The 24,489-nt window shown below is 44.7% G+C and overlaps 1 protein-coding gene across 1 annotated transcript in view; it reads left to right on the forward strand.

The window, feature by feature from the left end:
* Positions 1 to 24,489, forward strand: part of LOC139059866 (fatty-acid amide hydrolase 2-A-like) — a 109,746-nt gene that overhangs the window by 52,321 nt on the left and 32,936 nt on the right. The window contains exons 2-4 of the mRNA XM_070538339.1: positions 6,706 to 6,925; positions 11,096 to 11,305; positions 21,191 to 21,310. Coding sequence (XP_070394440.1) covers positions 6,706 to 6,925; positions 11,096 to 11,305; positions 21,191 to 21,310 — 550 coding nt within the window. The remainder of the gene's footprint in view (positions 1 to 6,705; positions 6,926 to 11,095; positions 11,306 to 21,190; positions 21,311 to 24,489) is intronic.

Below are 24,489 nucleotides of genomic sequence, written 5' to 3' on the forward strand. Positions count from 1 at the left end.
ATGTAACCGTAATGTTCACCGAGAAACGCTGGCGGTTAACGCTATGCACGAAGGCGAGCTTTCTGGCAGAAACGCGGCTTCATGCGTGGGCCGATCTGCTGTTATTGTCTCGTACCTTTGATACTTCAGTGTGAGAAGATCTAACATAAAAAGCATGCGCTGTCGGTGTTTTCCTTTTTTATTGCAACATTTGTTTCTAGGCTGTCATTCTCAAATTTTCGAGGAATGACTTTGTAAAGAATGAAAGATGAGGTATCAGCAGCTTTCGAGATATCAGAATGGTTGGGTATGCGTGGTTCAGAAAGGTTTATCGCGAAAAGATGGTCGACGCGCGACGCCGACTCCAGATTTTCTGCGGCATATGTAACAGAGAAAGTCGGGCTAGCTGGTGCTCGATATTTGAATGCACGTGTTGAGCGTGTTTACCGCAGGTATTCAGAGACCTGGATTGGGAAGAATTGGGGATAGCAGTTAATGGAGAATACCTTAGTAACTTGCGATTCACTGATGATATTGCCTTGCTTAGTAACTCAAGGGACCAACTGCAATGCATGCTCACGGACCTGGACAAGCAAAGCAGAAGGGTGGGTCTAAAATTAATCTGCAGAAAACTAAAGTAAGGTGTAACAGTCTCGGAAAAGAACAAAAATTTACGATAGGTAGCGAGGCACTGGAAGTGATAAGGGTACACATCTACGTAGGGCAGGTATTAACCGCGGATCCGGATCATGAGACTGAAATAATCAGAAGAATAAGAATGAGGGTGCGTTTGGCAGACATTCTCAGATCATGAACAGCAGGTTGCCATGATTCCTCAAGAGAAAACCGCATAACAGGTGTGTCTTACCGCTACTCACCTATGGGGCAGAAACCTGGAGGCTTACGAAAAGGGTTCTACTTAAATTGAGGACAACGCAACGAGCTACGGAAAGAAGAATGGTGGGTGTAACGATAAGGGATAAGAAAAGAGAGATTGGGTGGGGGAACAAACGCGATTAATGACATCTTAGTTGAAATCAAGAAAAGGAATGGGGATGGGTAAGACATGTTGTGAAGAGGTATGATAACCGATGATCATTAAGGGTTACGGACTGGATTCCAAGGGAAGGGAAGCGTAGCAGGGGGCGGCCGAAAGTTCGGTGGGCGGATGAGATTAAGAAGTTTGCAGGGACAACATGGCCGCAATTAGCACATGACCGCGGTAGTTGGAGAAGTATGGGAGAGGCCTTTTCCTTCAAGTGGGCGCAGCGAGGCTGATGATGATGATGATTATTATGATTATTTGAATGCACAATGTAACCGCGCAAACGACAACGGACGAAGGTGTTTAAACATCAACGGTGTTTAAACATGAGGCTGGAGGAGCACCGCGCAGGGGTAGAAGGATTGGCGGTGGGTGGAAAACTGGCTGACCATTGTCGCCATTGTCGTAAATGCATGCCTAGGTTCGCGACACGAAAGTCTTGAAGATGTTTTAGTCACAACTGAGCCGAGAAATCTATGAAGCATATTGCATAAAAATGCAATCTGCCAGCCGCGTAAGCACCTCTTGAGTGTCGTTGAGTCAAAGAGTCAAATTATTTACATAGAAATTTGTGCCACTCACGCCCGCATGCCAATTTGGAGTGATGGTTGTCCAATGATTATGAAGTGTGATTATGATACATATATAAATGCTGTGACTTTCCTGTAGTGAATCTGAGTTGAAGTTCCGCGCTTGTCCAATGTGTTTCCTTCTTCGTTCGTTGTCGTTTGCGCGGTTATATTATGCATTGAAATTTCTGGGACAGTGGGCCCTGAACGCTATCACATTAATATACGCCGATATCACAAGAGAGCAGAGTTGCATCAAAAAAAAGACAAACGGGTGGCCGAACAGCCTAACGCTCACGTGTGCTCACTCACTTCCGTGGCGTGTCGTGGCGCATGGCGCGTGCATCTGACGTGCCATTGGTTTGTCGCTAGCTAAGTCAAGAAAATTAAGTCGGAAAGTAGTGTTGCGTATAGCTGAACTTATTAGTTTTTGCTGGAAATAGACAAAAACAACTAAAACATTGTCTCTTAGCTTCATTTGACACTCTTTTTCGGATGCTTGTGTGATTCTAACGGCTGATGTCAGTACTAGCGTGACGTATTTCTCGTTGCCTGTTTTCGCTGAGTGTCCCTTCCTGTTGAATTCCTTGCTCTATGCAGGCACGCTTCAACACAACACACGCATAAGTGCGGGCGCGGGGGAAGCACGTGTTTGGCCCTTACGTGAAACTAGGAAAAGCAAGCGAGAAACGACGGACGTGCTTCCATAAAAAAACCACGGTATTCGTCGTAAGATAGTGCTCGAGAGAGATGTACTTTTACCTGCTCCTTTCGTTAAGGGCCCCATGTCGAAGAAAATTCGGCGTTCGGGATAATCAAACACCCCACCGAAAGGGATGCCACCTCCCCTATACGAGTCAGTATGGAAGACGGCCCAGTTCCGCCCGTACTGACTATAAGAGTCCTGGGCATGTTAATTCAACATAACACCCATAATTCTGAGGCGATTGTCCGATTACGGACGACAGCCCGCCAAATATGTGGCCTAATCAGACGAGTAGCCACACGACACCGCGGTATGAAGGAGGCTGATATCTGCCATTTGACGCAGGCTTTCCTGATCAGTCGCGTCGTGTTTTCATTCCCTTACTACCACCTACGCCTTTCTGACAAGGAAAAGGTTAACAGCGTTATTCGCACAGCTCATAAAGCTGCCCTTGGTCTCCCGAGGTATGCGAACACTGAACGATTACTTGAGCTAGGTATATACAATACCCTAGACGAACTCGTGGAGGCCCATAAAACAGCCCATCGTGAACGACTCTCCCGCACCGCAACTGGCAGGGTTATTCTAAGTAAACTCGGGCTGAATCCCGTTATGAATTCAGCAGGAAGAACAACATTACTCGGTGCGGTCAAAAGGCGTTTGGTTATAAAACCGTTACCCAAGAACATGCTCTCTAGGAGACACGACAAGAGGCGGTCTGCCAGAGCCAAGGCCCTTCAAGAAAGGTACCAAAGCAACCAGCACACCGCTTATGTCGATGCGGCAAAGCAAAATCACCAAACTTACGTAGTGAGCGTAATTACCGGAGAGGGAAGTATCCTCAACGCCGCGACCATAAAAACAGCGTCCACCGTGGAAGCGGAAAAGACTGCCATTGCTTTGGCCATCATGAATCCCTCCGTGCAAACTATTATAAGCGACTCCAAAAGGGCAATAGTCAACTTTTCGAGAGGCAGCATAGGCGTCTCTGCAGCGCGAGTCCTACGGGACTTTAATAATGAAAACACTGTTGAACTCGTATGGGTCCCTGCCCATTCGGGGAATCAAGGGAATGAGGAGGCCCACTGGGTAGCCCGAGGTCTAATCAACCGGGAGATGTGCCCCTCAGACTCGGATCCCGTGGATGAGGCACCGAAGACATACCACGAAATAACTATTACAAGCAAAAAAGGCGAATCTACCCGCCTCCAAACGCAAGCCTCACGCGAGCGCAAGCCTCGACCCTGCGTCGAATCCAAACTAAATCGTTCCCCAGCCCACATTGGCTAGCCATAATTACCAACGGGCAATGGAACGCAATATGTCAAAATTCGACAAATCAAACATTGGCTACCCAAAATCACATTCTTTGGGGGTGCGAGGGCTTACCCCCTCCCAGGTCGCTCCTGCCAGCTCCCTCACAACAGACGTGGGAAGAGCTGCTCAGAACGCCGGATGAAAAAGTACAAAAAGCCCTCGTTGCCTGGGCCGAAAGGGTCGCTCCTCGTGAGGGGCCATCCTAGGACTCGGGCCTGCCAGAACATAACTGAGCAGAATGTCAATAAAGTTGTTACCACCACCACCGCCGGGATAACGTGCAGCCGGAAAATTCCGATGCGGGTTATGAGCATGACAGACCATTCCCGACAGGAAAGTAACGAGCGAATCGTTCGCAAGAAAAGAAGACGGCGATTATTGTTGTGTGGCGAATATACACCCCAAAGGGTGAAACTGTTCTTAGATTCTAGGTTCTTATAATTACGACACCTGCGAAATCATTCCGAACCATGCAAACCTAATCACGCGTACCCAACCACGCAGACCCTCCGTGAAGAGCAAACAAGTTCCTGAACTCATTAAATTTCTCCGAGTAAAATACGTCTACAAAATCATAAAGTGCGACTCCCACAGAACTTACATATGTTATATCGTCAGATTGTAATTTGAATACACGAGAAAACATAATTATGTTACGTGGAAACTCAAATAACTTTTCCAGCGTTTCTACCATTGATAGAGCGGCCACGGCGTCCGCGATTTGCCTGCGCGCAAATCTCGAAGGCCACGGAGGGGCGCGCCCGTTTCCGCGGAACACCTTCAGGTGGTACGCAAGAGGCCGCCTTTCTACCGGAAAGATCGCCTTCGTGCATAGCGTTTGCCGCCAGCGTTTCCCGGTAAACTTTATGGTTACGTAAGCTGCAGTTGCCTGGAAGCGTGAGAAGCAGTCCGGGACCTTTGAATGCTATCACGCTCCACTCTTAAAGGTGAAGCTTAAGCATCCTCCAAGCTTTTATTTTACACCAAAATGTTGCTTGTAATGAGGTTTTTCATTATCATTTCTATGAGTACTCATTTTTGCTATCTCTTGTTTCTGAGGCGCAGTGTAATAAAGTAATAATAATAATAATAATAATAATAATAATAATAACAAGAAAGCAAGCATGCTCTGGCTGTTAGATGTAAATTCTATGTACGCATGGAGACAATACGCTTGGATAGTAAGTGCCATTGGCGTAGCGCATCTACGACGAGACGGTGGGACACAGAAATACGCACACAGTGTGTTTCTGTGGCCCTTCGTCTCGTCTTCGATGCGTCACGTCAATGGCATTTCATATGACTCGCCAACAAGTCCAGCGCGCAACCTTATTCGACGCTTGACCAACCGTATACATATGTGAGCAGTCTGTATACGCCTGCTCCATGCGTGTTGCTAGTAACTACAGTGAAAAGAAGGGAATAGTATTCGCGAATTACGTCAACTATGTGACGATTCAAGAAAAGCGCAGAGAAAAATAAACCAATCTCGCAGTCACCCTCCCCCCTCCCTAAAAATAACTCACCTGGCCAGAACATATTACGTTGGTGTTTTTCACATACTTAATCCAGCCTGCGCGATAAGTCAGCGTATCGAGCGAAACGACAGGGCTCTCCTACGAAACATTAACCAGTGAGCGACTGACAGCGTGCGCTTTAAACGAACGCGTTCGGTATTTATTTATCTGTTTATTTACTAGAGACTCACGAATCTTGTTTGCCCGCAAAATGTGCTCAGCGATTTTTCCTGCCCATCGCAAGCTTCAGAAATAGACCATTGTAATTGCTTCGATTATATGCGCTACAGACGGCCTTGCGTGAAAGAATTTAGGCAGTTCCTAAAATTGATGCAGTCAAGGTAATTCTTGAGGCCATGTACGTATTGCGAAGCCGAACATCAGGGTTATCGCCACTATCACTACAAAATTTTCTATAACTAAAATAACCTCAGCAACACTGTAAGCCAATGCGTTCTATGGAAGTGCGCTTGGTGCGGACAATTTTGTGGGAGGGCGAACCGTCGCCCACGCAGATGCAGTTTGATGCGGGAGAAGTAATTTAAAACGAGGCTGCCAGGCCATGCCTACAATCCATATCTTTGGGGCTAGAAAATTAAAATTAAATTCTGGGGTCTTGCGTGCCAAAACCACGAGTTTATTTTGAGGCGCGCTGTAGTAGGAACTCCAGATTAATTTTGACCGCCTGTTGTTCTTTAGTGTGCTCCGAATGCACGGTGCACAGGCGAACTTGCACTTCGCCCCCATCGAAATTACGGCCGAGATTCGACCCCGCGTCCTCGGGTTTAGTAGCGCTGCACCTCGGCGAATACACCACCACGGTGGAATATAAGGGGCTAGGCCATAGTCGCAGTTTATTGTATGCATTTATGTTGATGTAAAATATCCGAAACATTCTAAATGTGAAAAAAGCAGCAAATGAATTTAAGTGCGCTGAGTCATCTTGGCTACCTTCCCTGCGAGTCACCCGCCGCGGTTGCTCAGTGGCTATGGTGTTAGGCTGCTGAGCACGAGGTCGCGGGATCGAATCCCGGCCACGGCGGCCGCATTTCGATGGGGGCGAAATGCGAAAACACCCGTGTACTTAGATTTAGGTGCACGTTAAAGAACCCCAGGTGGTCGAAATTTCCGGAGTCCTCTACTACGGCGTGCCTCATAATCAGAAAGTGGTTTTGGCACGTAAAACCCCATAATCTATCTATCTTCCCTGCGAGTACTGATTAGAAATTGAGCTTACTTGTAATGATCAGCGAAGTGTCAAATTTGGAATATTTTACTAATAAAACAACAGTCATTCGATTGCCCTCCTCTTTTACGCAAATGGCATGGCGCCGACCGCTTTGGCCATCGCACGCGAACATCCAAGGTCGTCCACTGAATGTATTATTACTAAGAAAAAGTGAAGTAGGAGTAAAGCGTGAAAGAATAAGAACACTGTTCAGTTTGGGCAGACATAGTGACTATATCTCACGGATTTCAAGCCTTGCTTTCTTGTAAAAAAAAATCCCATTTCCTAAAGGCTACTTTTCTTTGCATCTTGTGTTTATCAGCCAACTCCCTCTTCACACGCAGGTCAAGAGCTCCGACGTAGTGCGGGCGTACATCAACCGCATACAGGAAGTGCAGCCTCTCCTGAACGCGGTGATCGAAGACGCCTACGAAGACGCCCTGCGCAAGGCCGAGGAGGTCGACAGACTCGTGGCCTCCGGCAGCCGCACCGTGCAGCAGATGGAGCAGGAAGAGCCGCTCCTGGGAGTGCCCATCACGACGAAGAATTGCGTTGCCGTCAAAGGTATGCTTGTTACGATAAGATAAGGTTATTGTGGCTGATACCGCAAGCCTACAGCAGTCTTAATAAAGGTCCTACGTGTTTCGTGTTTTTTCAACCGCGATAAGTAAAATACAGGGGAAGTCATTCAGGATGTGTATATGGGATGTATTTACAGATTTTTTTTTTATGCGTAATGCCTCTTTTGGTCAAAGAAGTGTAAGACCTTTCATGGATAATATTTATTTGGATAAGGTTAAAACTGGGAATTTTAATGCCTCAATACAAACACTTGCAAGAAACGTTTCCGGCGGCCGCTTTGGTCCAATTTTGTCGCTCAAGTGTAGAAAAAATGTTGCCCTTAAACATCGCGCCAAAGATATATTTAGTGTATTACTCATTTTAAGAAGCACCTGAAAGCATAGTTTGATCCGCAGGATGATATACAGAGATTTGGAGCTAGTCTGTGCATGCGGCCTAGATTATGGCTGTTCGGTCGCAATTTGAACATAAAACAGAACGTGAAATTGCCTGAACGTGTTCTTATACAAACTTTTTAGACGATAATTTTCGGCTGCTAATTTGTTCTGACAATAACCAGCGCCAGTTAGCGTTGAACTTCTCATGTTCTGCAGCTTAGTTATCTAAATAAAATTAGCTTTAAAGAGCATATCTACAAGTATTACCTACGGCGGATCATGACTACGTAAACCCAACAGACAGTAAAGCCGACGAAAGCATCGTGGAAATTAAGGGTGGTTGAAATTGGGATGTAGAAAGTAATGAAGAAAAGGGAAATGCAAGCCGACAAAAAGATAACTTGTCGCCGGTTCTGGGCAGGTAAATGGTTGTGCTACGGAATATCCGCCCACCATGGCTCTGTGTGGCACTGGCTAACACCCATAGGGCCAGATCTAGTAAAACAAATGCCCAAGTTAGTGGACGAATTGATAGCCGTCGCCGTAGCACAATCGGTATTGCAACGCACGCGTAATGCAAAGCTTGAGGGTTTGGCTCCTACCGGCTACAAGTTATCTATTCATCCACTTTATTTCCCTTTTCTGGATCGTTTACTACGTTTCAATTTCAACCACAGTTATCTTCAGATGCTTTCGTTGGCTTTATTGTCTGTTGACTTTATGCGGTAATGATTAACAAAACCGAGCCCCTCGGTTCCCCGTCTCATCTACAGTGAATGTTGCTTAGCAAATGCTACTTTAGCAATACGCACGCTCGAAATCCTGCGGATTTATTTCGATGCGCAAATAGCTTCATAAATGAATATATCTGATAACACGAACCGCCTGTCTGCTCTAAAGAAATGCTGCGTGGCTACTATTGAACAGAATCAAACAACAAATAAGAGCAGCAATGTGCCTTCTAAATGAATATCTTCAAAATCGTTTGAGCTTCCGCGTACTACTTATGATTCCGACGGCGATTCATAAATTGTCTACACAAGATATCGTTCTAGTAATCTTGCTGTGCGATATGGAATAACCTACGAGACGGATAAAATAAAAAGTGCTATAGATGCCAGTTTCTACGCAGGATCAGTTTTTATCGACTTATCCAAAGCATTTGAATCCATAAACCACGTCATCTTGCTAAACTACGAGCAGTAGGCGTCGATGGCCCAGCATTAGCACTTATAAAAAGTTACCTAACAGATAGACAACAAGCTGTGTATTTTAGTTCCTCACTTTCTAATTTCAGAATAACCAATAAAGGGGTCCCGCAGGGGTCTGTACTTGGCCTGCTACTATTCCTGCTTTATATAAATGATTTACCCGGTTGTCTAACAGAAACTGAGGCCTTTCTTTACGCCGACGACACTACATTACTTGCAACCGATCGTTCACTGACTTGCCTGACTACTAAGCTAAACACTGATCTGAAAAATATTTTAACGTCGTGCCAGGTTAACTCGCTAAGCATAAATCCTACCAAAACGTCTTTTATGCGTTTTCATTCTAATCATAGGATACCAGAATTCATTCCCACTGTCAACCTCAACTCTCTTAACATCAGTGCAGTTAGTGAATGCTCATTTCTTCGAATAATTCTTGACTCACTTAAAATTTACGAAGCATATCGCCTATTCTAAGCGCAGAATTTCTCCGATATTAGAATTTTACTTAAATCTAGATATTATTTTAGCAAACTAATATTGCTGACCTTGTGTTATTCTTTTATTCACAGCCATCTCAATTATTGCATTACAGCATAGGGTAACACATATACAGCTCATATAGCGCAACTACAGCATTTGCAGAATCAAGCCAGCCGGATATTGTCGTTCAGCGCATTCTACTGCAGTGCTTCTGATATGCTTTTGAACCACAGAATACTTTCAGTAAAAAACCTTGGTAAATATAAATTAGCCGTAATGTTATTTAAGGTAATACGTAATCCTTCTCCAGTAAGTATATTTTCTGCGGCTACTTTGGTTAACCTGTGCCGCACAAGGTTTGCAGCTAACAATTTCTTATTGCCACTAATACATACTAATTATGGAAAACAATCTGGATATTTCGCAGCATCATCCACTTAGAACAGCCTCCCACTAAATATCAAGCACTCTTCGTCTTTGGGTTTCTTCAAGAAAACATTATTCGCTTTTCTACTAGATAGCCAAAAGAATCCACATATCTAAGCTATTCACTTCACTCCTGCTCATTTCCTTTCCGTTTTTTTTTTCTTTAGTTTTTTTTCTCTCATTTATAGCTTTTATAAGTATTTCGGTGTGTTCTGTTGCGAATGCCCTAAACTACTATTTTAATTCTACGACTAGCTATTGACCTTATATTACTTTACAGTTTGTACATATACTTTGTTAATATTCCTAATACTGACTACTGCATTGCTGTTTTATGCTTTGTATTTCCTTTAATGTATATATTTTCTGACAGCAGGTCCAATTTCAGCCACATGCTCTGGGACCTCCTTCTGTGTGCTTATGTAAACATGTCTCCTCCTTATTAAAGAAATAAATTGAAACTGAACCTGAGACAATGTTCGCAGCGGAGGACGCTGCGCCCGCGTGTGCCTACCCTCAATACTTACGTAGTCTGGCTCTGTGATACGGCGCGGATGGTTGTGCACGCGGACACTACCGCAAATTGTCTTAAGATTGCACAGCTTAAACATCTTAAACAGCTTCTCATCTTGTGTGAATATTGAATGTAATGAGTAGTTATCGAGTTTGTCGACATGCCCCGGGTTTACGAATAACAGGACGCGTCTGATCAGTTTGTCTCAAACCAAGTATACCGTGCATTGCCGTGGGTGGGCTTGCAGTGCGCTTTTTGTCTCACATATCCACTCATATTCCACTTCTACTTAACGTAAGAAAATTTTATTATTGGAAAATGTTCACTCATGCATATTAGACAGCGTATTCCAAACAATCGCTTAGGCAAATTATGATTTCATAGACAAAAGGTAGAGGCTGGCTACAGTTTGTGTCTGTACGGCATGCTACATGGGTACGCGAGAGGGAGATATAACGCATTATACACGCGAATGCAAAATAGAATTCAAGTGCCATTTACTGATAGCTGTTTCCTCTTTAGAGCTGTAAGCATGTGGTGTAAGCATGTGGTGACGACCTTACCACATGGTGAGGTCGTCACCATGCACAATGCCCATGCCAAACGGCAAAAAAAAAGACCAGCTAGAACCGCTAGCAATGGGTCACCGCTGGAGCGAGTGATGCACAGGTTCGCTCTGGATGCTTTTCTGGCAACGATTGGGAGCTTCACCGCCTACGAGCTTTGTGCCACAGTAAAATCATGAAGCAAAGGGTTCCTAACAAGTTACGCAATACGTATACTCGCCGTCAATACGAAATGGGATGTATACTTAATTTGTTTAGGCCGTGATTGTTGCAAGCTTGTGTGACAATGTATTTTACTGCCATTTTCTGTGTGGTTCTCGTGCTGAACAATCCTGCACACGGGACTCTTTTTCTTGACAAACAAGTTCGAGAAGTCACGCATTGTAACGTATTTGTGCTTTGTTTTTCGTATTGACGCACCGTTTTCATATGTTTGCCGTCGCATGTGGCAACATGGTTCACAGGAAATAGACAGCCGCATGTTAAAGGCCAACCTATGTTGAATGAGCGAAACGATTCACGATGACAGCATGTACGCCTGCCTACTGCCAACTATCTGAGGTTTAAATTTGCAGGCATGCGGTACGACGTCGGCTCTGCTTTCAGCAAAGGGCGCCGAGCTAACCAGGATGCAGTCGTGGTTTCCAGACTTCGTGCTGCTGGAGCAATTCTGGTGGCCATGACCAACGTTCCGGAGCAGCTGCTCTGGTGCGAATGCGAGAACACGCTTGACGGAGCCACTCGTAACCCGTACGATACACGTCGCGTGCCCGGAGGAAGCAGCGGTGAGCATGAGTTTTGCTGCGATCAAACTACCTTGATTAGGTGACGGAACTGCGCTATCAGATGTCTGTCTGTATGTACTTAGGCGATCTCCCATGCATACCGTGCAGGAAATAATAATGAGGATATCGTTTCAGCCTTGCAATGTTCAAGATTGTTTATTACAGCGGAGCTATATATGGCTAGGATTCCGTGCGATTTTGTTCTCCCTGAACAAAAACTATCATCATCAACGGCTTATACACCCGCAAGCATTCGTGCTCCCATAAGTAAGCAAAAAATGCAATGGCTCATAGCCCCGTAAGGCAGAGGCAACAAGCACTCAGCAAAATGAAGCAAACAGTGCCTAAATTATTTCTAATCACGCATAGAATGTATATAACAGCATGTCGAAAACCGTCATCGTCAATGGCTCATACCCCGGTAAGCAAGCGAAAATGCAATGATTCATAGTCCCGTAAGGTTCATGGCTACTCACTTTGCCTGCCTTAGCTGCGATGACACTACCCCAGTTGTCCCTGTCAATGATTTCAATGTGGATATGTCGGTACCGAAAAGGGGGCGGTTTACGCGTTCCGTGTTGCAGACGTATCCCTTGCGATGCTACGCCGATCCGGCCCAACTGACCACCCAGGGACGTGCGTGCATCTATTTGTCATTATAAAAGAATTTGATTGCAGTTTCGAGTGAGATAATGACCACCAATAAAGACATTAAATCAGTGTCCGTACCTTTCGTCAGGATCATCACCCCTCAAGACAATAAATGAGTGCCTACCTTTGTTCAAAATTATGTCACCTCCGTGTCATGTGCTAACAGCTACGATGGTCAACCACCTTTACAGAGGGGAATGGCACACGACTTTTTATTTTATTGTCGGGGCAGCTATATGGACACTCATGCCGAATTTCCGGCGTCATCGTCGCCGTCCGTGTCACCATGATGTTCCGTAGAAAGCCGAAGTGTAATACCATCGCAGCCGCATGCCGTATGCCGTATGTGCGGGTGAAAGCTTGCAAGATTGAGCCCACAAGGGTGGTGCTTGATGCGGCGATGTCTTCTCGTGCTCGCAATGGAGGAAGGCGGGGAGGATGCGCGCCGCCTTCACACGTGCGCAAGAGTAGAAGCAGGAAGATGTGTGCGCGATAGGAGGCGGGAGGGGATATGTAAGTGCGCACACTGAGCAATACTGATACAAAAGAATAGCATGGGCAACTTATAGTTATTGGCATCTAAAAACCGGTCCAGTGGCTAAAAAACACGTGTCTCCTGATGAAGATTTTGCGTCATCAATGGTTCACGGGGAAAAAAGTGCATTTGAAAGAGTTCATAGGAGCGAAAGAAAAAAAGCATTAAGTTCACGGAAATTCCTTGTCGTAGAAGACCGATTAGGTGTAAGATATTTTGTGTGAGACAGACGACAAGACCCGCTGCCTATACAATATTGATTCAACAGCGCGGTGTGAGAAAGAGGTGTTTCTTCTCAAAGGCATTGTTAAGGATGGGGAAAAATCAGACACAGCAGCAAATAAATTGTACTTCTTTCTTTTGTGCTGTCTGATTTTTTTTCAATATCACACTGCTTGTGGGGACAGCAAACTTCAGCTGCTTATTCAAGAATGAGGTCAATGAATGACTTATTCAGCAGTAGCTTAGTTTCATATGTTTCTAGTGCTTTGATACCAACAGCAATATGTTCTGAACAGGGAAAATTATTGATGAGGATCACGCCATGACAAGAGGGTCTAACAATGGAGCAACAAAACTGTGGTCAAAAACAAATTGAGGAGAGCTTCTAGTGAACGACAATAAAGCAGTTTTGTAAAAGGTAATGCTGATCTTCCATTTCATGGCCTCTGTACAAAATGAGGCAGCTGAGTAACACAGACGTTGATGGCCTTGATGTGGCTTGATTACATAAGTTGCGCACTCATGGGTATGTAAACGGATATGGTAATAATTGTTGCAGGGAAACTGTTTATAGTATAACAAAAAGAGCAACGTTTTAGAGTGTAAAAGATATTGAGAAGACTACTGAACGCTGCGTGAAAAATAAATAAGTATAGTAAGGCCTGAGACTCTAAGCCTGCTCAAGTGTTTTCGGCCAATATTATAACGTTACCTTCAGTGAAAATTACTAACAAGATTGTTAAGCCCGCCTCACATCGATTTTCACACACACTCAGCAAAGCGCCATATATCTATTACAACTGAAATAAGTTTCTCACAGCCGCCTCTTTATGCTTAAAATAGTATGTTAGGCATTTACAGAGAAAATACGATAAAAGTAGTTCATTTAGATACATTCATGTCATGATGCTGCATTTCAACAGCTTGAATAAGTAATATCATATGTTTGAAGTGGTTTGCAGTACTTCTTACTTTTCCAGTGCGCATATTTTTGTATGTTGAGTGTAGGATCAGTTATTGATTAGAATTGCCTACAAGCATTAAAGAAACATGGGTTTACACGCAAATTAAATTTTTCCTTACTTTAACCTTATATTTCTGGTTCAATAGATAACTTATTAGGTTGCAAGAACAACATTTAATGCCATCCACCCGTGTTTCACGGGGATTTTGCTTCTTTAGCGAATCTCATGCTGCGCAAAGAAATAAAACAGCGTATATTTTGATGGCCTCCACATAATAACAGTGAACGAATTATAACGAAATTCATTCAGTCGCAGCGAGCCATAAAACAACTGATGAAGAGCAACACTTATGATTTTGTGGTTATCCAAACTGCTGGGATGCGCTCTCTTGCTGAACGAGTAAGTAAGCCTATCTGTGTGCATCTCTGAACATACCTGTAGCAACAGGAAGCGCCCCCTACGCGCAGTACGGAAAAAATCGTCTCAGTAACAGGGCTGATAAGGAGAGGGTAACCGCAAACGTCGCATTCCACTGAGATAAAATAAACGATCCTTTCAGGTTCACTTCCAATGAAGTCCTTTTCATCCAGAATAGACGTAACTCCCGCATCGGGAGTAGGTGTTGCAAACTGGCAACGAGCATCATCCTGTTTTGAGGAGCCCACACGGCACCAGAAGAAGCCAAGAAACTGAAGTCAGCGAATGCAGATCAATAACAAAGCCACGCAACATGGAAGTAATGCTACTCGCCTTCCCGCAGTGCGACTCTTACTCAGGTCCCACGTCACTCGCCCGTTACTGGACTAAATGACAAAGCCGTTTTGAGAACTTTCTAGTAGCAACAAACTTGCAGAATACCACCCTCAAACACGCTATGTTACAATACGCAGGGGATGTGGTGTACGACATTTTTCTGGCGCTTCCAGATCGCAGAACAGACTATGAATCCGCCGTCGACAAATTGAACACACACCTCGCGCCAAAAAAGAACGCGGCGTACGAGAGCCATGTTTTCTGTCAAGCAAAGCAAAACTCCAACACACCAGTTGCGACCTACGAGTTTGTAAAATGAGACATGGTATCGCAGATTATGTAAGGCACCAATGCAGCTAAGCTGCACCGCAGTGCATTACAAGAGAGTGATGTCACGAGCGACGTCATGTAAGTAGGCCGCAGCCTCGAGGTAGCAGGAATTAAAGCCGCCAGCATGGAAGGCCGTGAGCGTGTCGGACTTGTGCAGAAACTCGCAAAGAAGTATTAGCGTGGCAACGCGCGTTCGAGCAGCCAGTCAGAATACAAGCTATTGAGCAACCATTCCAAGAACAAGTAATCTGAGAAGTGGAGCTGCTGTAGAGGAGCTAGGCCTCACAAAAGAGAGGAAATGATTTGCCCTGCGTGGGTGGTCGCTACAAGTGTTAAAGGAGGAACCTCTTCACCCAGTTCTGCAGACAAAGACAAATTGTGCACTCCAGTGGTGACACGGTCACTCCCGCAAGCACACAGCAGGGCACCACAGTAAAGGATTACGGTCATACTCAAGTCATAGTCAAGTCATAGTCATAGAAGGTCATTGTCAAGAGGCACAGGCAACAATTTCGCTCAGCGACACACCACTCGAGCCTTGTGTAGACTCTGGAACAGGTGTCAACGTTATCGAAGAAACAACGTGGATAAAGCATTCTACAGACTATGCAGCTAGAGCACACAACCACAAAGCAAGTAGCGTATGGAGTCACCCAAGAAATCGCAGTTATTATAAAGTTCTCCGCAACGTTCTCTGCTGAAGGCAAGGTGATCGAAGCAACATTATACATCGTAAAAATGGCACACCGATCGCGTCTGAGATAGAAAACAGCATTAAACGTAAAGGTAATCACGATAATTGAGCTGGTTAGGAAACAGAGTGGAGTCGATGCAAATAAAAGGTTTCCATAGCTGTTTAGTAAGGTTGGTCAGCGTACGAACCTTAAAGTCAATCCCAATACCTCACAAGACGTCCAAACACAGGACCATCGCATTCCTTGCCAATTGAGAAATTCGATGTATGCTTAGGTAACACCCCTGGAAGCTAAAATCATAGAGAAAATAACCAACACCTTTGGTGGCACCGATCGTCGTTGCTCCCAAACATCATGATTCCAATGCAATCAGAGTGTTTTGCCAACTTGGCTATTGCTAGAGAAAGACATGAAATGTCTGACATGGCATGTCTGCCGAAACTTCCCCCAAGGAAGTTTTGGCAGGGTGCACTAGGAACGAGTCACTTGCAAATTTTGCAGGAATGTTAGAAATACCAGACTTGCCTACCTTAAAGTGCAAGAATACTACCACCGAAGCCACAGAATGCCAAGATTTTATTAAATATAAAGGCTGCTTCATTATCACGACGCACCGAGCTTATTTAAAAAGAAATATCTGTAGAAACACTTGAAAAATGAATCACAAAATTCGCATCATATTTGCATCACAGAAAAATGGAAATGTGCATAATGTTTATTTGTGAAATGTCCATGTAATGGCGGCCAAAGTTTCACATCCCATATTAGTGGTGGTGCTGCCGCCGGTGGGTCAGAATGGTCTAGCGGGTCCAATAAGTAAGACTCTGAAACATTGCTCGACGACAATATATTGGTATCCTGTTGAGATCAGTTCAATCTTAAATGTGACTCACACGGGAAGTTGTTAAAGTATTGGCGTCAATACAACAATCGTAAACAAGCTTTCCAAATCGACCATTTTACAATAAAATCGTAAACGCTGGCTGATTTGAAATACAGGCAAAAATCACAACATACGAAATAAAACACGATTGCACCACACCAGATTAGACAGAAAATAATCAACACTTTGTTCATTATGCCTTTGTCTGGCGAACGTGCGGATAACAAAGAAATTACTTTTGATGAATCAGGGTTGCATGGTCCATAAAGTGCCGGGTAAAAATATTAATATGGGAACAGATGGTCCCCAGGGACAAGGCAAGAAAATTAACCTTTACCAAAAGAGCTGTTATTGCATGAATAGTGTTTCAAGCTATTATAGGTCACGTGCACATAATTTGTCCTGTATTTCTTCTGTTTTGTCAGTATGAGTTTTAATCAAACAGTCAGAGAATATAGAAGCACGGAAGTAGTAGGACAAACTTTTTTTGACTTGCACCCCAACAACTGGGCTTGACAATTTTATAGCTCTTGAAAGAATATTTTTCGCATTTGATTGGCTGTAACATGGACAATGTGCTTTGACCAAAGAAGGGTCCTATTCATCCAATGTCCTGAATATATGAAGTGAGGTGTTTTATCAAGAAACAGATTATTTGGAGCAAACCTAAATTTTAAAGGTTTTCCTTTCGGGGTAATAGTCATAAAACATTTTTGAAATTGTTTTCCACTTGCCAGAATTAACATCATTCAATAATCTTCTAGAAGTCCTGGTTCAGCTTTTCTCGTTAGACGCACTTTCGAACTCCGAGTAACACAATCATCAGTGTACCATTTATTATTAACTGAAGTATCTTTACTTTGTCATTAATAAATATAAGATAAAAATGGCTGTGGCTTAGCTATGGTTAAGCCCAGGATGCGAAGCATACTAGCCTTTATTTTAGTTGTTGAACCACTGTTTAGCCTGGTGAACTGCTGTTGCTTGGCTATATTTGGTTCGGCTAGACGAAGAAACAACTCATGCAGGCGAGCGCACAAGCTGAGAGCCGGCTATGTAGCTACGCGGCCGCAAGCGAGCGCACGAGTTGAGCCTCCGCTTTTGCAGCTGTTATGATGTCATATGGTAGCTACGCGGCCGCGCACGGCGCAGCAAGGAAGAGCGTGGTTGTGCGGCTAGCATGCTTCGCATAAAAATGGCCAGGCTTAGCTTGGTTGCGCCAAGAATTCGTTGCATATTGCGCGAGTTGGGGCCCAGCTTTTCCTCCGGCTGTCGTGACGTCACGTCACATGGTTGCGCCAAAGGTCAATGGTGGCTGCCCGGCCGCGCCCAAGGGCTGAACTGAGTGATTGCATTACGCAACGCGTAAAAATAGAAGCAACTTAATAACAAACATAGCAAACTTAAAAGAGAATAGACCCACATATGAAACGCGCAGCAATGAACAATGGCTCATACCCTCAATGGTAGCTACGTGGCCGCGCTCGGCGCAGCAAGGAAGAGCGTGGTTGTGCGGCTAGTATGCTTCGCATAAAAACTGCCCAAGCACGGATTCCTGTGGGACGCCTGAATCTAATGAAAGCCGTCCTGAGGAGTGCCCTTTGTAAACAGCATATTACTGCCAGTTTCTTAGGTAGGCTGACAATCAAATTATCAACTGCGTGTTTTTGGGGACTTAATTTACTTTATAAAGTAACATTCTGCGGGAAACAATGTAAAATTCTTTATCGAAATTCATAAATAAATGCGTCAGTTTGTTTACCATTATTTTTTGCTACTGCGAAATCATGAAAATCAAGAACGGTTTCATTTAGCTTAGTCGATGAGAAACATTTTATAAGCCTGTGTTGACATCGCACTAATATAGTTACGTGACGGATGATGACAGCTTTGACACTGTACTTACTTTCAGATCGTAAGATTGAAAATAGGGCATAATTCAAAGGAACGCAAATAACCTATCTAACCTAGAGCACTAAAAGACACTTAGTCTACATTATCCCTGTATTTTCTTAGTTCTCGACATTCGTGAAAGAACTAAATTCTTCACCGTATGGTTTTGACATGCGGTGAAGAAGTTTTGACATGACAATTACTTGAGCTTGATATAGGTCCAATACAGGGCTTCCGCCCTTGATCTACCTAAAAGCCGCCATGAAGTATTAATTGGTTTGAAAGTCGTGAGAAACGAATGCGATTTGTTCTGATTCACGTAAACGAGTTTAACCGCTCCGACATGTAGCCCTTTTCATACAACTGACCTAAATATAAAGTTTATTGCAATTGATTTCAGTGTCTCATTTTGCTACGCTTGCGAATGTACTCCAATCGAATGCATTTATGATGCCTCAGAATAGGCAGTGTTTCAACACACTCAAATCATTTCTGTGCTCAATTTTAAAAAAGACATCAATTTTGTGATAGCAATGTGAAGTCTGTGATTCATCATACCCTTTGCTGCAAAGCACACTTATAATGTGAGCACTGCCAAATTACAACCGTTCCTTCATCATGCTCATGAAACCTATGCATCATATAGCCAGTTTGGGTCGCTCAAATGTTGCTTTTGAATAATGAGCTGTGTTCTAGAAGGCCATTTTAAAGCAACTATCCTAGCTTCCGGTCACTAAATAGAAAAGTTTGTCGCTAAATCTAGCGACAAAATAGCTGATAAGGCAACACTAATTACAGACCAGTAAATTATGAAAAGCAAAAAGTGGCCTACCTTGTCCCCCTCGCTAACTCCTGACGGCAGGGGCGGGTAAATACGCCTACGTAAGGAGAGTGGCACGGCGAGCATGGTGTTCGAATGGGGTAAAATAAACGGTCCTTTCAGTTTCATTTTGAATCCAGTCCTTCTCATCCAAAATCTACACAACTCCCTACTCGAAAATAGGCATTACAATACCGATTGAATGGGAAGAACCTATGACTGTTAACTGCAAAGATTCTTTAAATTGCAGCACATTCGATTTTTTTTCGTCGTAACTCCGTGTTCAGCCGACATGAAACAAGTAAGTAACTAAGTAAGTAAGTAAGTAAGTAAGTTTATTTTCCAAGTTCAACTGGAGGGTTTTCTGGCAATAAGCTGCATGAGCAGCTTGACTATGTCCAGACAACCCCTACAAGCAGTAGCACAGGAGCGTTACAGAAATCAGACACACACACAATAGTTACAGTCAATAAAGAGAAAACATTCACCAGTTACACATACAGAGTGTAATAATCTATTGCAAGATAAAATTAAACACTGAAATTGAAAATAGACACGCTCAAATGGTCATACAAATATTCAGAATTAAATAGGAATAATCAAGCAAAACATAGACATAAAATCACATTTCAACAAAATATTTCCGCAGCTCAGCTTTGGCATATCCTATTGTGTGTTTATATGTGTTTAGAACATGGGGCAGGTTGTAAGGCATTTGTAATTTATAGTTAGTACAAAATCGTGGCATATTCCATGTATTATTAGTTCTTGTGTGTATGTTAGCATGACGCATGTCCAAAGATGCCAGAGTCGAATAAAAATTGGCAATGGATGCCATCAAAAATACATTTTTAATAACAACTTAAAGTGATACAAATGGTCGACCCGGACAAGGTTATGTGTTTCAAAAGCATACTTGGAGGTAGTTGTATTATCAAACTGCCCCATATCCCCCTGAGGCAGACTATGCGCAAAGTGACAGCAAGGTATTCATTACACTTCAGTAATTTGCATAGCCGCTTTGCAGGCTGGATCCTAACAGGGCTTCATGGGAGAGTCATGGCATGGAGCGCAGTCATGCATGCTTTTCACGCTGGCGTTAGGTACCGCCTCTCCATTAGCGTGCAGCAGCAACAGCAGCGCATGCAAATTGGGTGTGTAGTCTCCGCAGAGAGGATCGTGTAGCTGCTATGCGCTGCCGACATGTACTGAGAAATTTGTTGGGTTTACAAATATGTTCTTGAAGTTATGCTGCTTAAGCATTTCAATTATATTTAAAAGCCGTTTGTTTAATTTACCCCCATCACAGCTAAATATTTTGACTACTGAGATGTTTTGCCTCTAAAGAGCATAGGTGACACTATTGGATAACCTAATATTGAACAGGTTGAGGTATGGAAACTATGATCAATAAATTGAGGACGAAAGTAATGGTAACGAAAGTATTCCCGGTGGTGTCTGAGCACATGACGTTCCCCAACGTACATGGGCACTGTGGATGATATTCTTCTTTTGCGTGATGTTTTTATTGCTTGTACAACGTTTTATGTGACGATTTTGTGAACTTCTTTATTTTCTGGCTTTTATGAAATGAGGCATGCGATTTCTGACTCATCTCGCATAGGCTGGTTATTTACGAAGTCCAAGTAGCTGTTTGTCATTTACGCACCAGTGCCAGACAATCTATACTAATGCCATAGGTCTCGTTCTGTGGAATTTGGCTTCGAACTCCCAGTCTTGAATAAATGCAACAGTTTTCTTACTTTTGATTACTACAATGTTGTTCTGTGCGCTTGGGAATTAACACCAGTCGTGTGGCGGTATAAGCCTCTCTGCATGGCTTGGATAAAGCAGTCAAGAAACGTCTCGTATGCTTGCGAAAGCGTCTTGTTTAAAGTGTTCAGGAGACTAACGCAAGTTCAATTTCTTAGGTAAATCATTTTCTGAGGTTTGACAACGACCTTTCATTGCTGGTGTCCATGTGTACCGAGCGCACAGCTCAGACATGACCACTGTATGACAGGTCTTAAATGCTTCATGCTGATCATCGCCGGTAATGTGCATTGCACATTTATCTCTGTTGTCGTTTAAGCTTTTTTTTCTGAACGAGTTCTGCCTGTACACTTTTTCCCGGACAGGTGGCGAAGGCAGCCTTATAGCCGCTGCGGGATCCGTCATAGGAATCGGCACAGACATCGCTGGAAGTATACGGCTCCCCTGTGCTTACTGCGGAATCTTCGGGCACAAGCCAACGGCAGGTGGGCGTTTGTACTTTGTGTAATAACTGTGTCTTTGCAACTGGTATTTCTACTGCGCAAAGCAAAACCGAAAACGTTTGTTGTCATCCACATAAGCCGTATTTGAAAGGTTCGGTGCTGATCTTTCAACTCCGTAATTATCTCTTAAGATTTTCCAGAAAGAACATTGTAGATTTAATCCTGCAAACCAAAGTGCAAGACAGTTTCATATCACGGTGCTCTATTAAAGAAGGGTGGCGATATGGGCTTGCTGGTACGTTTGACTAAAGATATCTCGACGAAGGAAACACGAGCACCATGAGTCTAATGTGCTTGCGTCCGAGAAAAAAGCACGCTTAACTGAATGTGCTTTGTTTTGCCCTCGTGTTTTCCAGCGCTCTACTAATCGCTATTAACCACAAACATACAAAGGTGGTGGCAAACAACTGCAAATCCATCAACACGGATCCTGCAATGTTTCTTGAACATCAATAAATATTTTCCTAATTCCTATTCCTAATTCTCACCCGTAACGAGACGAATAAGGGAGTAAACAATAGTAAAGGTAAGTGGAAGTGGAAATGTTAAATATGAAGATTGAGTTGGACTACTGAGAGTGGTAGAAGGGCTGCGGCAGTTGGTTGATAAAAGTACTCAATGAGAAAATTTTTCGTCTTTGAGTCATACCATGTCTCCAAAAATAATCATCTACATAACGTGCATTTTTTTTGCCTTAACAATGCGGTCCCTCAACTTTCATGTCACAAATCAACTTGTTCGTTCATATTGTATCGCTTGCTTTATTTTCACTTTGTCTCTTCTCGTGCTGGCTGCGCGAGCGCCTTAGGCTAAGTGCACTTCGTCTTCACATTCAGCCATGGCTGCAAGTTTTCGGCACTGCTTGCAACCACACAACTTAGCAGGCAGGCAACTTGTCCAGGGATTAAAGTCGACATTAGTGAGCCGTCCAGCGCGCAACCAGCTCCTCTGGCGGGCGACACTGCCTGTTGGGCGCTGGTCACAGGCACAGGCGGAGAGTTTTCATTTCTTCAAGGGGAGGGGGGGGGGATAACCCCGGCCCGACCAGCTTTCCGAATCACACACACACACACACACATTATATATATATATATATATATATATATATATATATATATATATATATGAAAGAGAGAGAGAGAGAGAGAGGAATGCCCAGTGCCGCAGCTACATCGCCAGTCGCCCGGGAGGCGCGAGCTCGAGATTGCCTGAGCTGCTCTGGTTGAGACACGCTGCCTGCTGCTCTCTTGTGCTGCATTCATATTAGATTCTGGTAAAGGTGCTGCTGTTTTCCCCATCCTGGAATTACGCACCCGAACTCTGCCATCCGTCATGCCTGACGACCCCAGCCTGACATCCCCACCGGTTACTCCAGCCATTGTATGTTCCGGTGCCCAGCGTCATAGGGATCCTGATATCTTCAGCGGCGCCGATGAGAAAGACGTTGAAGATTGGCTGGAATCGTATGAACGCGCCAGCAACCACGGCCACTCAGGACAACAACACCAACAAATGGGACGATCCCTTAAAGCTCGGCAACGCGATCTTCTATTTATCGGGCGTCGCCAAGTTGTGGTTCAAAAACGACGAAGCCGATCTCCGCACGTGGGCTAGCTTCAAAACTGGCATCGCAGAAGTTTTCGGCCGCCCTGGCGTGCGCGAACTTCGCTCTAAACAACGCCTATGAAGCCGATCCCAGCAAACTGGTGAAATGTTCACAAGCTACATAGAAGACATCGTCGACCTCTGCCGACGTGCCAAACCGACGATGGCGGAGGCGGACAAAGTACGTCACATCATGAAGGGCGATTCTGACGATGCCTTTCATATGCTCCTCTCCAAAAACCCAGACACTGTCTCTCAGGTCATTGAGCTTTGCCAGAGTTTCGACGAGCTCTGCAGACAGCGCCTTCTCACGCGGCGCCCCCCTGCGTCCGACGAAACCCTCGCGAGCATGACCGCGGCTCCGGAGATGGACTCCCTGCTTGGCCAGATAAAAGAGTTCGCCGGTGCTGAGGTCGCTCGTCAGCTTTCGCTGCTGTCCTGAGCCACGCCACCACCTTCGTCTTTGCTGGCCAACCTTCGCCGGGTCATACACAAGCAAGTGTGCGCAGCTCTCCCTTCTGCTTGCAAGACTCCGCCTGTGCCGACTCCCGTTCCTTTTCCCGAGGTGACTGCACTTCTCAGCTATGGCGAGGCTCTCACGCGGCCACCACCTCCGACCTTCGTGCCATCCCCGTCCATCGTGTCACTGCGTACAGCTCCTCACTTCGTTCAGCCGCGGTACAGCAGTGGACATTGGTGCACTCCTAACAACTGACCAATATGTTTTGCTTGTGGTGTACCTGGCCACGTTGCACAATTTTGTCGTCGCCGCGCAACGTCCTTCCTCCGTAGCTTCGACGCCGCACCATACATTTCCCCATACCCGTCATCCTCCGCGTCTCAGAACCCCGGCCAGTTGTCTTCCTACTCGCACCACCGCCCTCTTGTTGACCGCCGTTCGCCATCGCCTCGACGCTACTCGCTTTCGCCGATGCGCCGTCGTCCTTCTTCGTCAGAACGGGAAAACTAATCGTCGCAGTTCCAGAAGCAAGAAATGCGTCACCCACGAACAGACCAAGGCCTCTCCCTTCTCCGACTAATGTTATTGACGTGTATGTGAACGGTGTCACTGCACCCGCCCTCGCTGACACTGGTGCCGCAGTTTCAGTTAGTAGTGCCAATCTTTGCCGTTCGCTCAGAAAAGTCACGACGCCACTGCCAGCGCAGACCGCATCACGCCTGCAGCTGCGTGTACTGCTCCCGTTGTGATCAACGGCCTCCTTTACATCGTCAAATTTTTTGTGCTGTGTTCTTGTTCCTACGATCTTATTTTGGGCTGGGATTTCCTTTCCGCTAATAAGGCCGTCATCGACTGTTCTCATGCTGAAGTGGAATTTCAAAGGCTGTGTAATGCCCCACTCATTGACGCTCGTGAACCTGAAGATAAATATTTGTTGCCGAAGACGTTACAATTCCACCGCACTCATCTGACCTTGTCACAGTGTCATGCAACATTGTTGCTGATGTCAGCGCACTTTTTGCACCATCTGCAATTTTCGCTCATCGCAAATGTTCCCCGTTGCCTTTCGCTCTTTTGGACGTTCATACAAGCGTCA

The sequence above is a fragment of the Dermacentor albipictus genome, chromosome 5 (assembly GCF_038994185.2).
Source record: "Dermacentor albipictus isolate Rhodes 1998 colony chromosome 5, USDA_Dalb.pri_finalv2, whole genome shotgun sequence".
Taxonomy (NCBI): Eukaryota; Metazoa; Arthropoda; class Arachnida; order Ixodida; family Ixodidae; genus Dermacentor; species Dermacentor albipictus.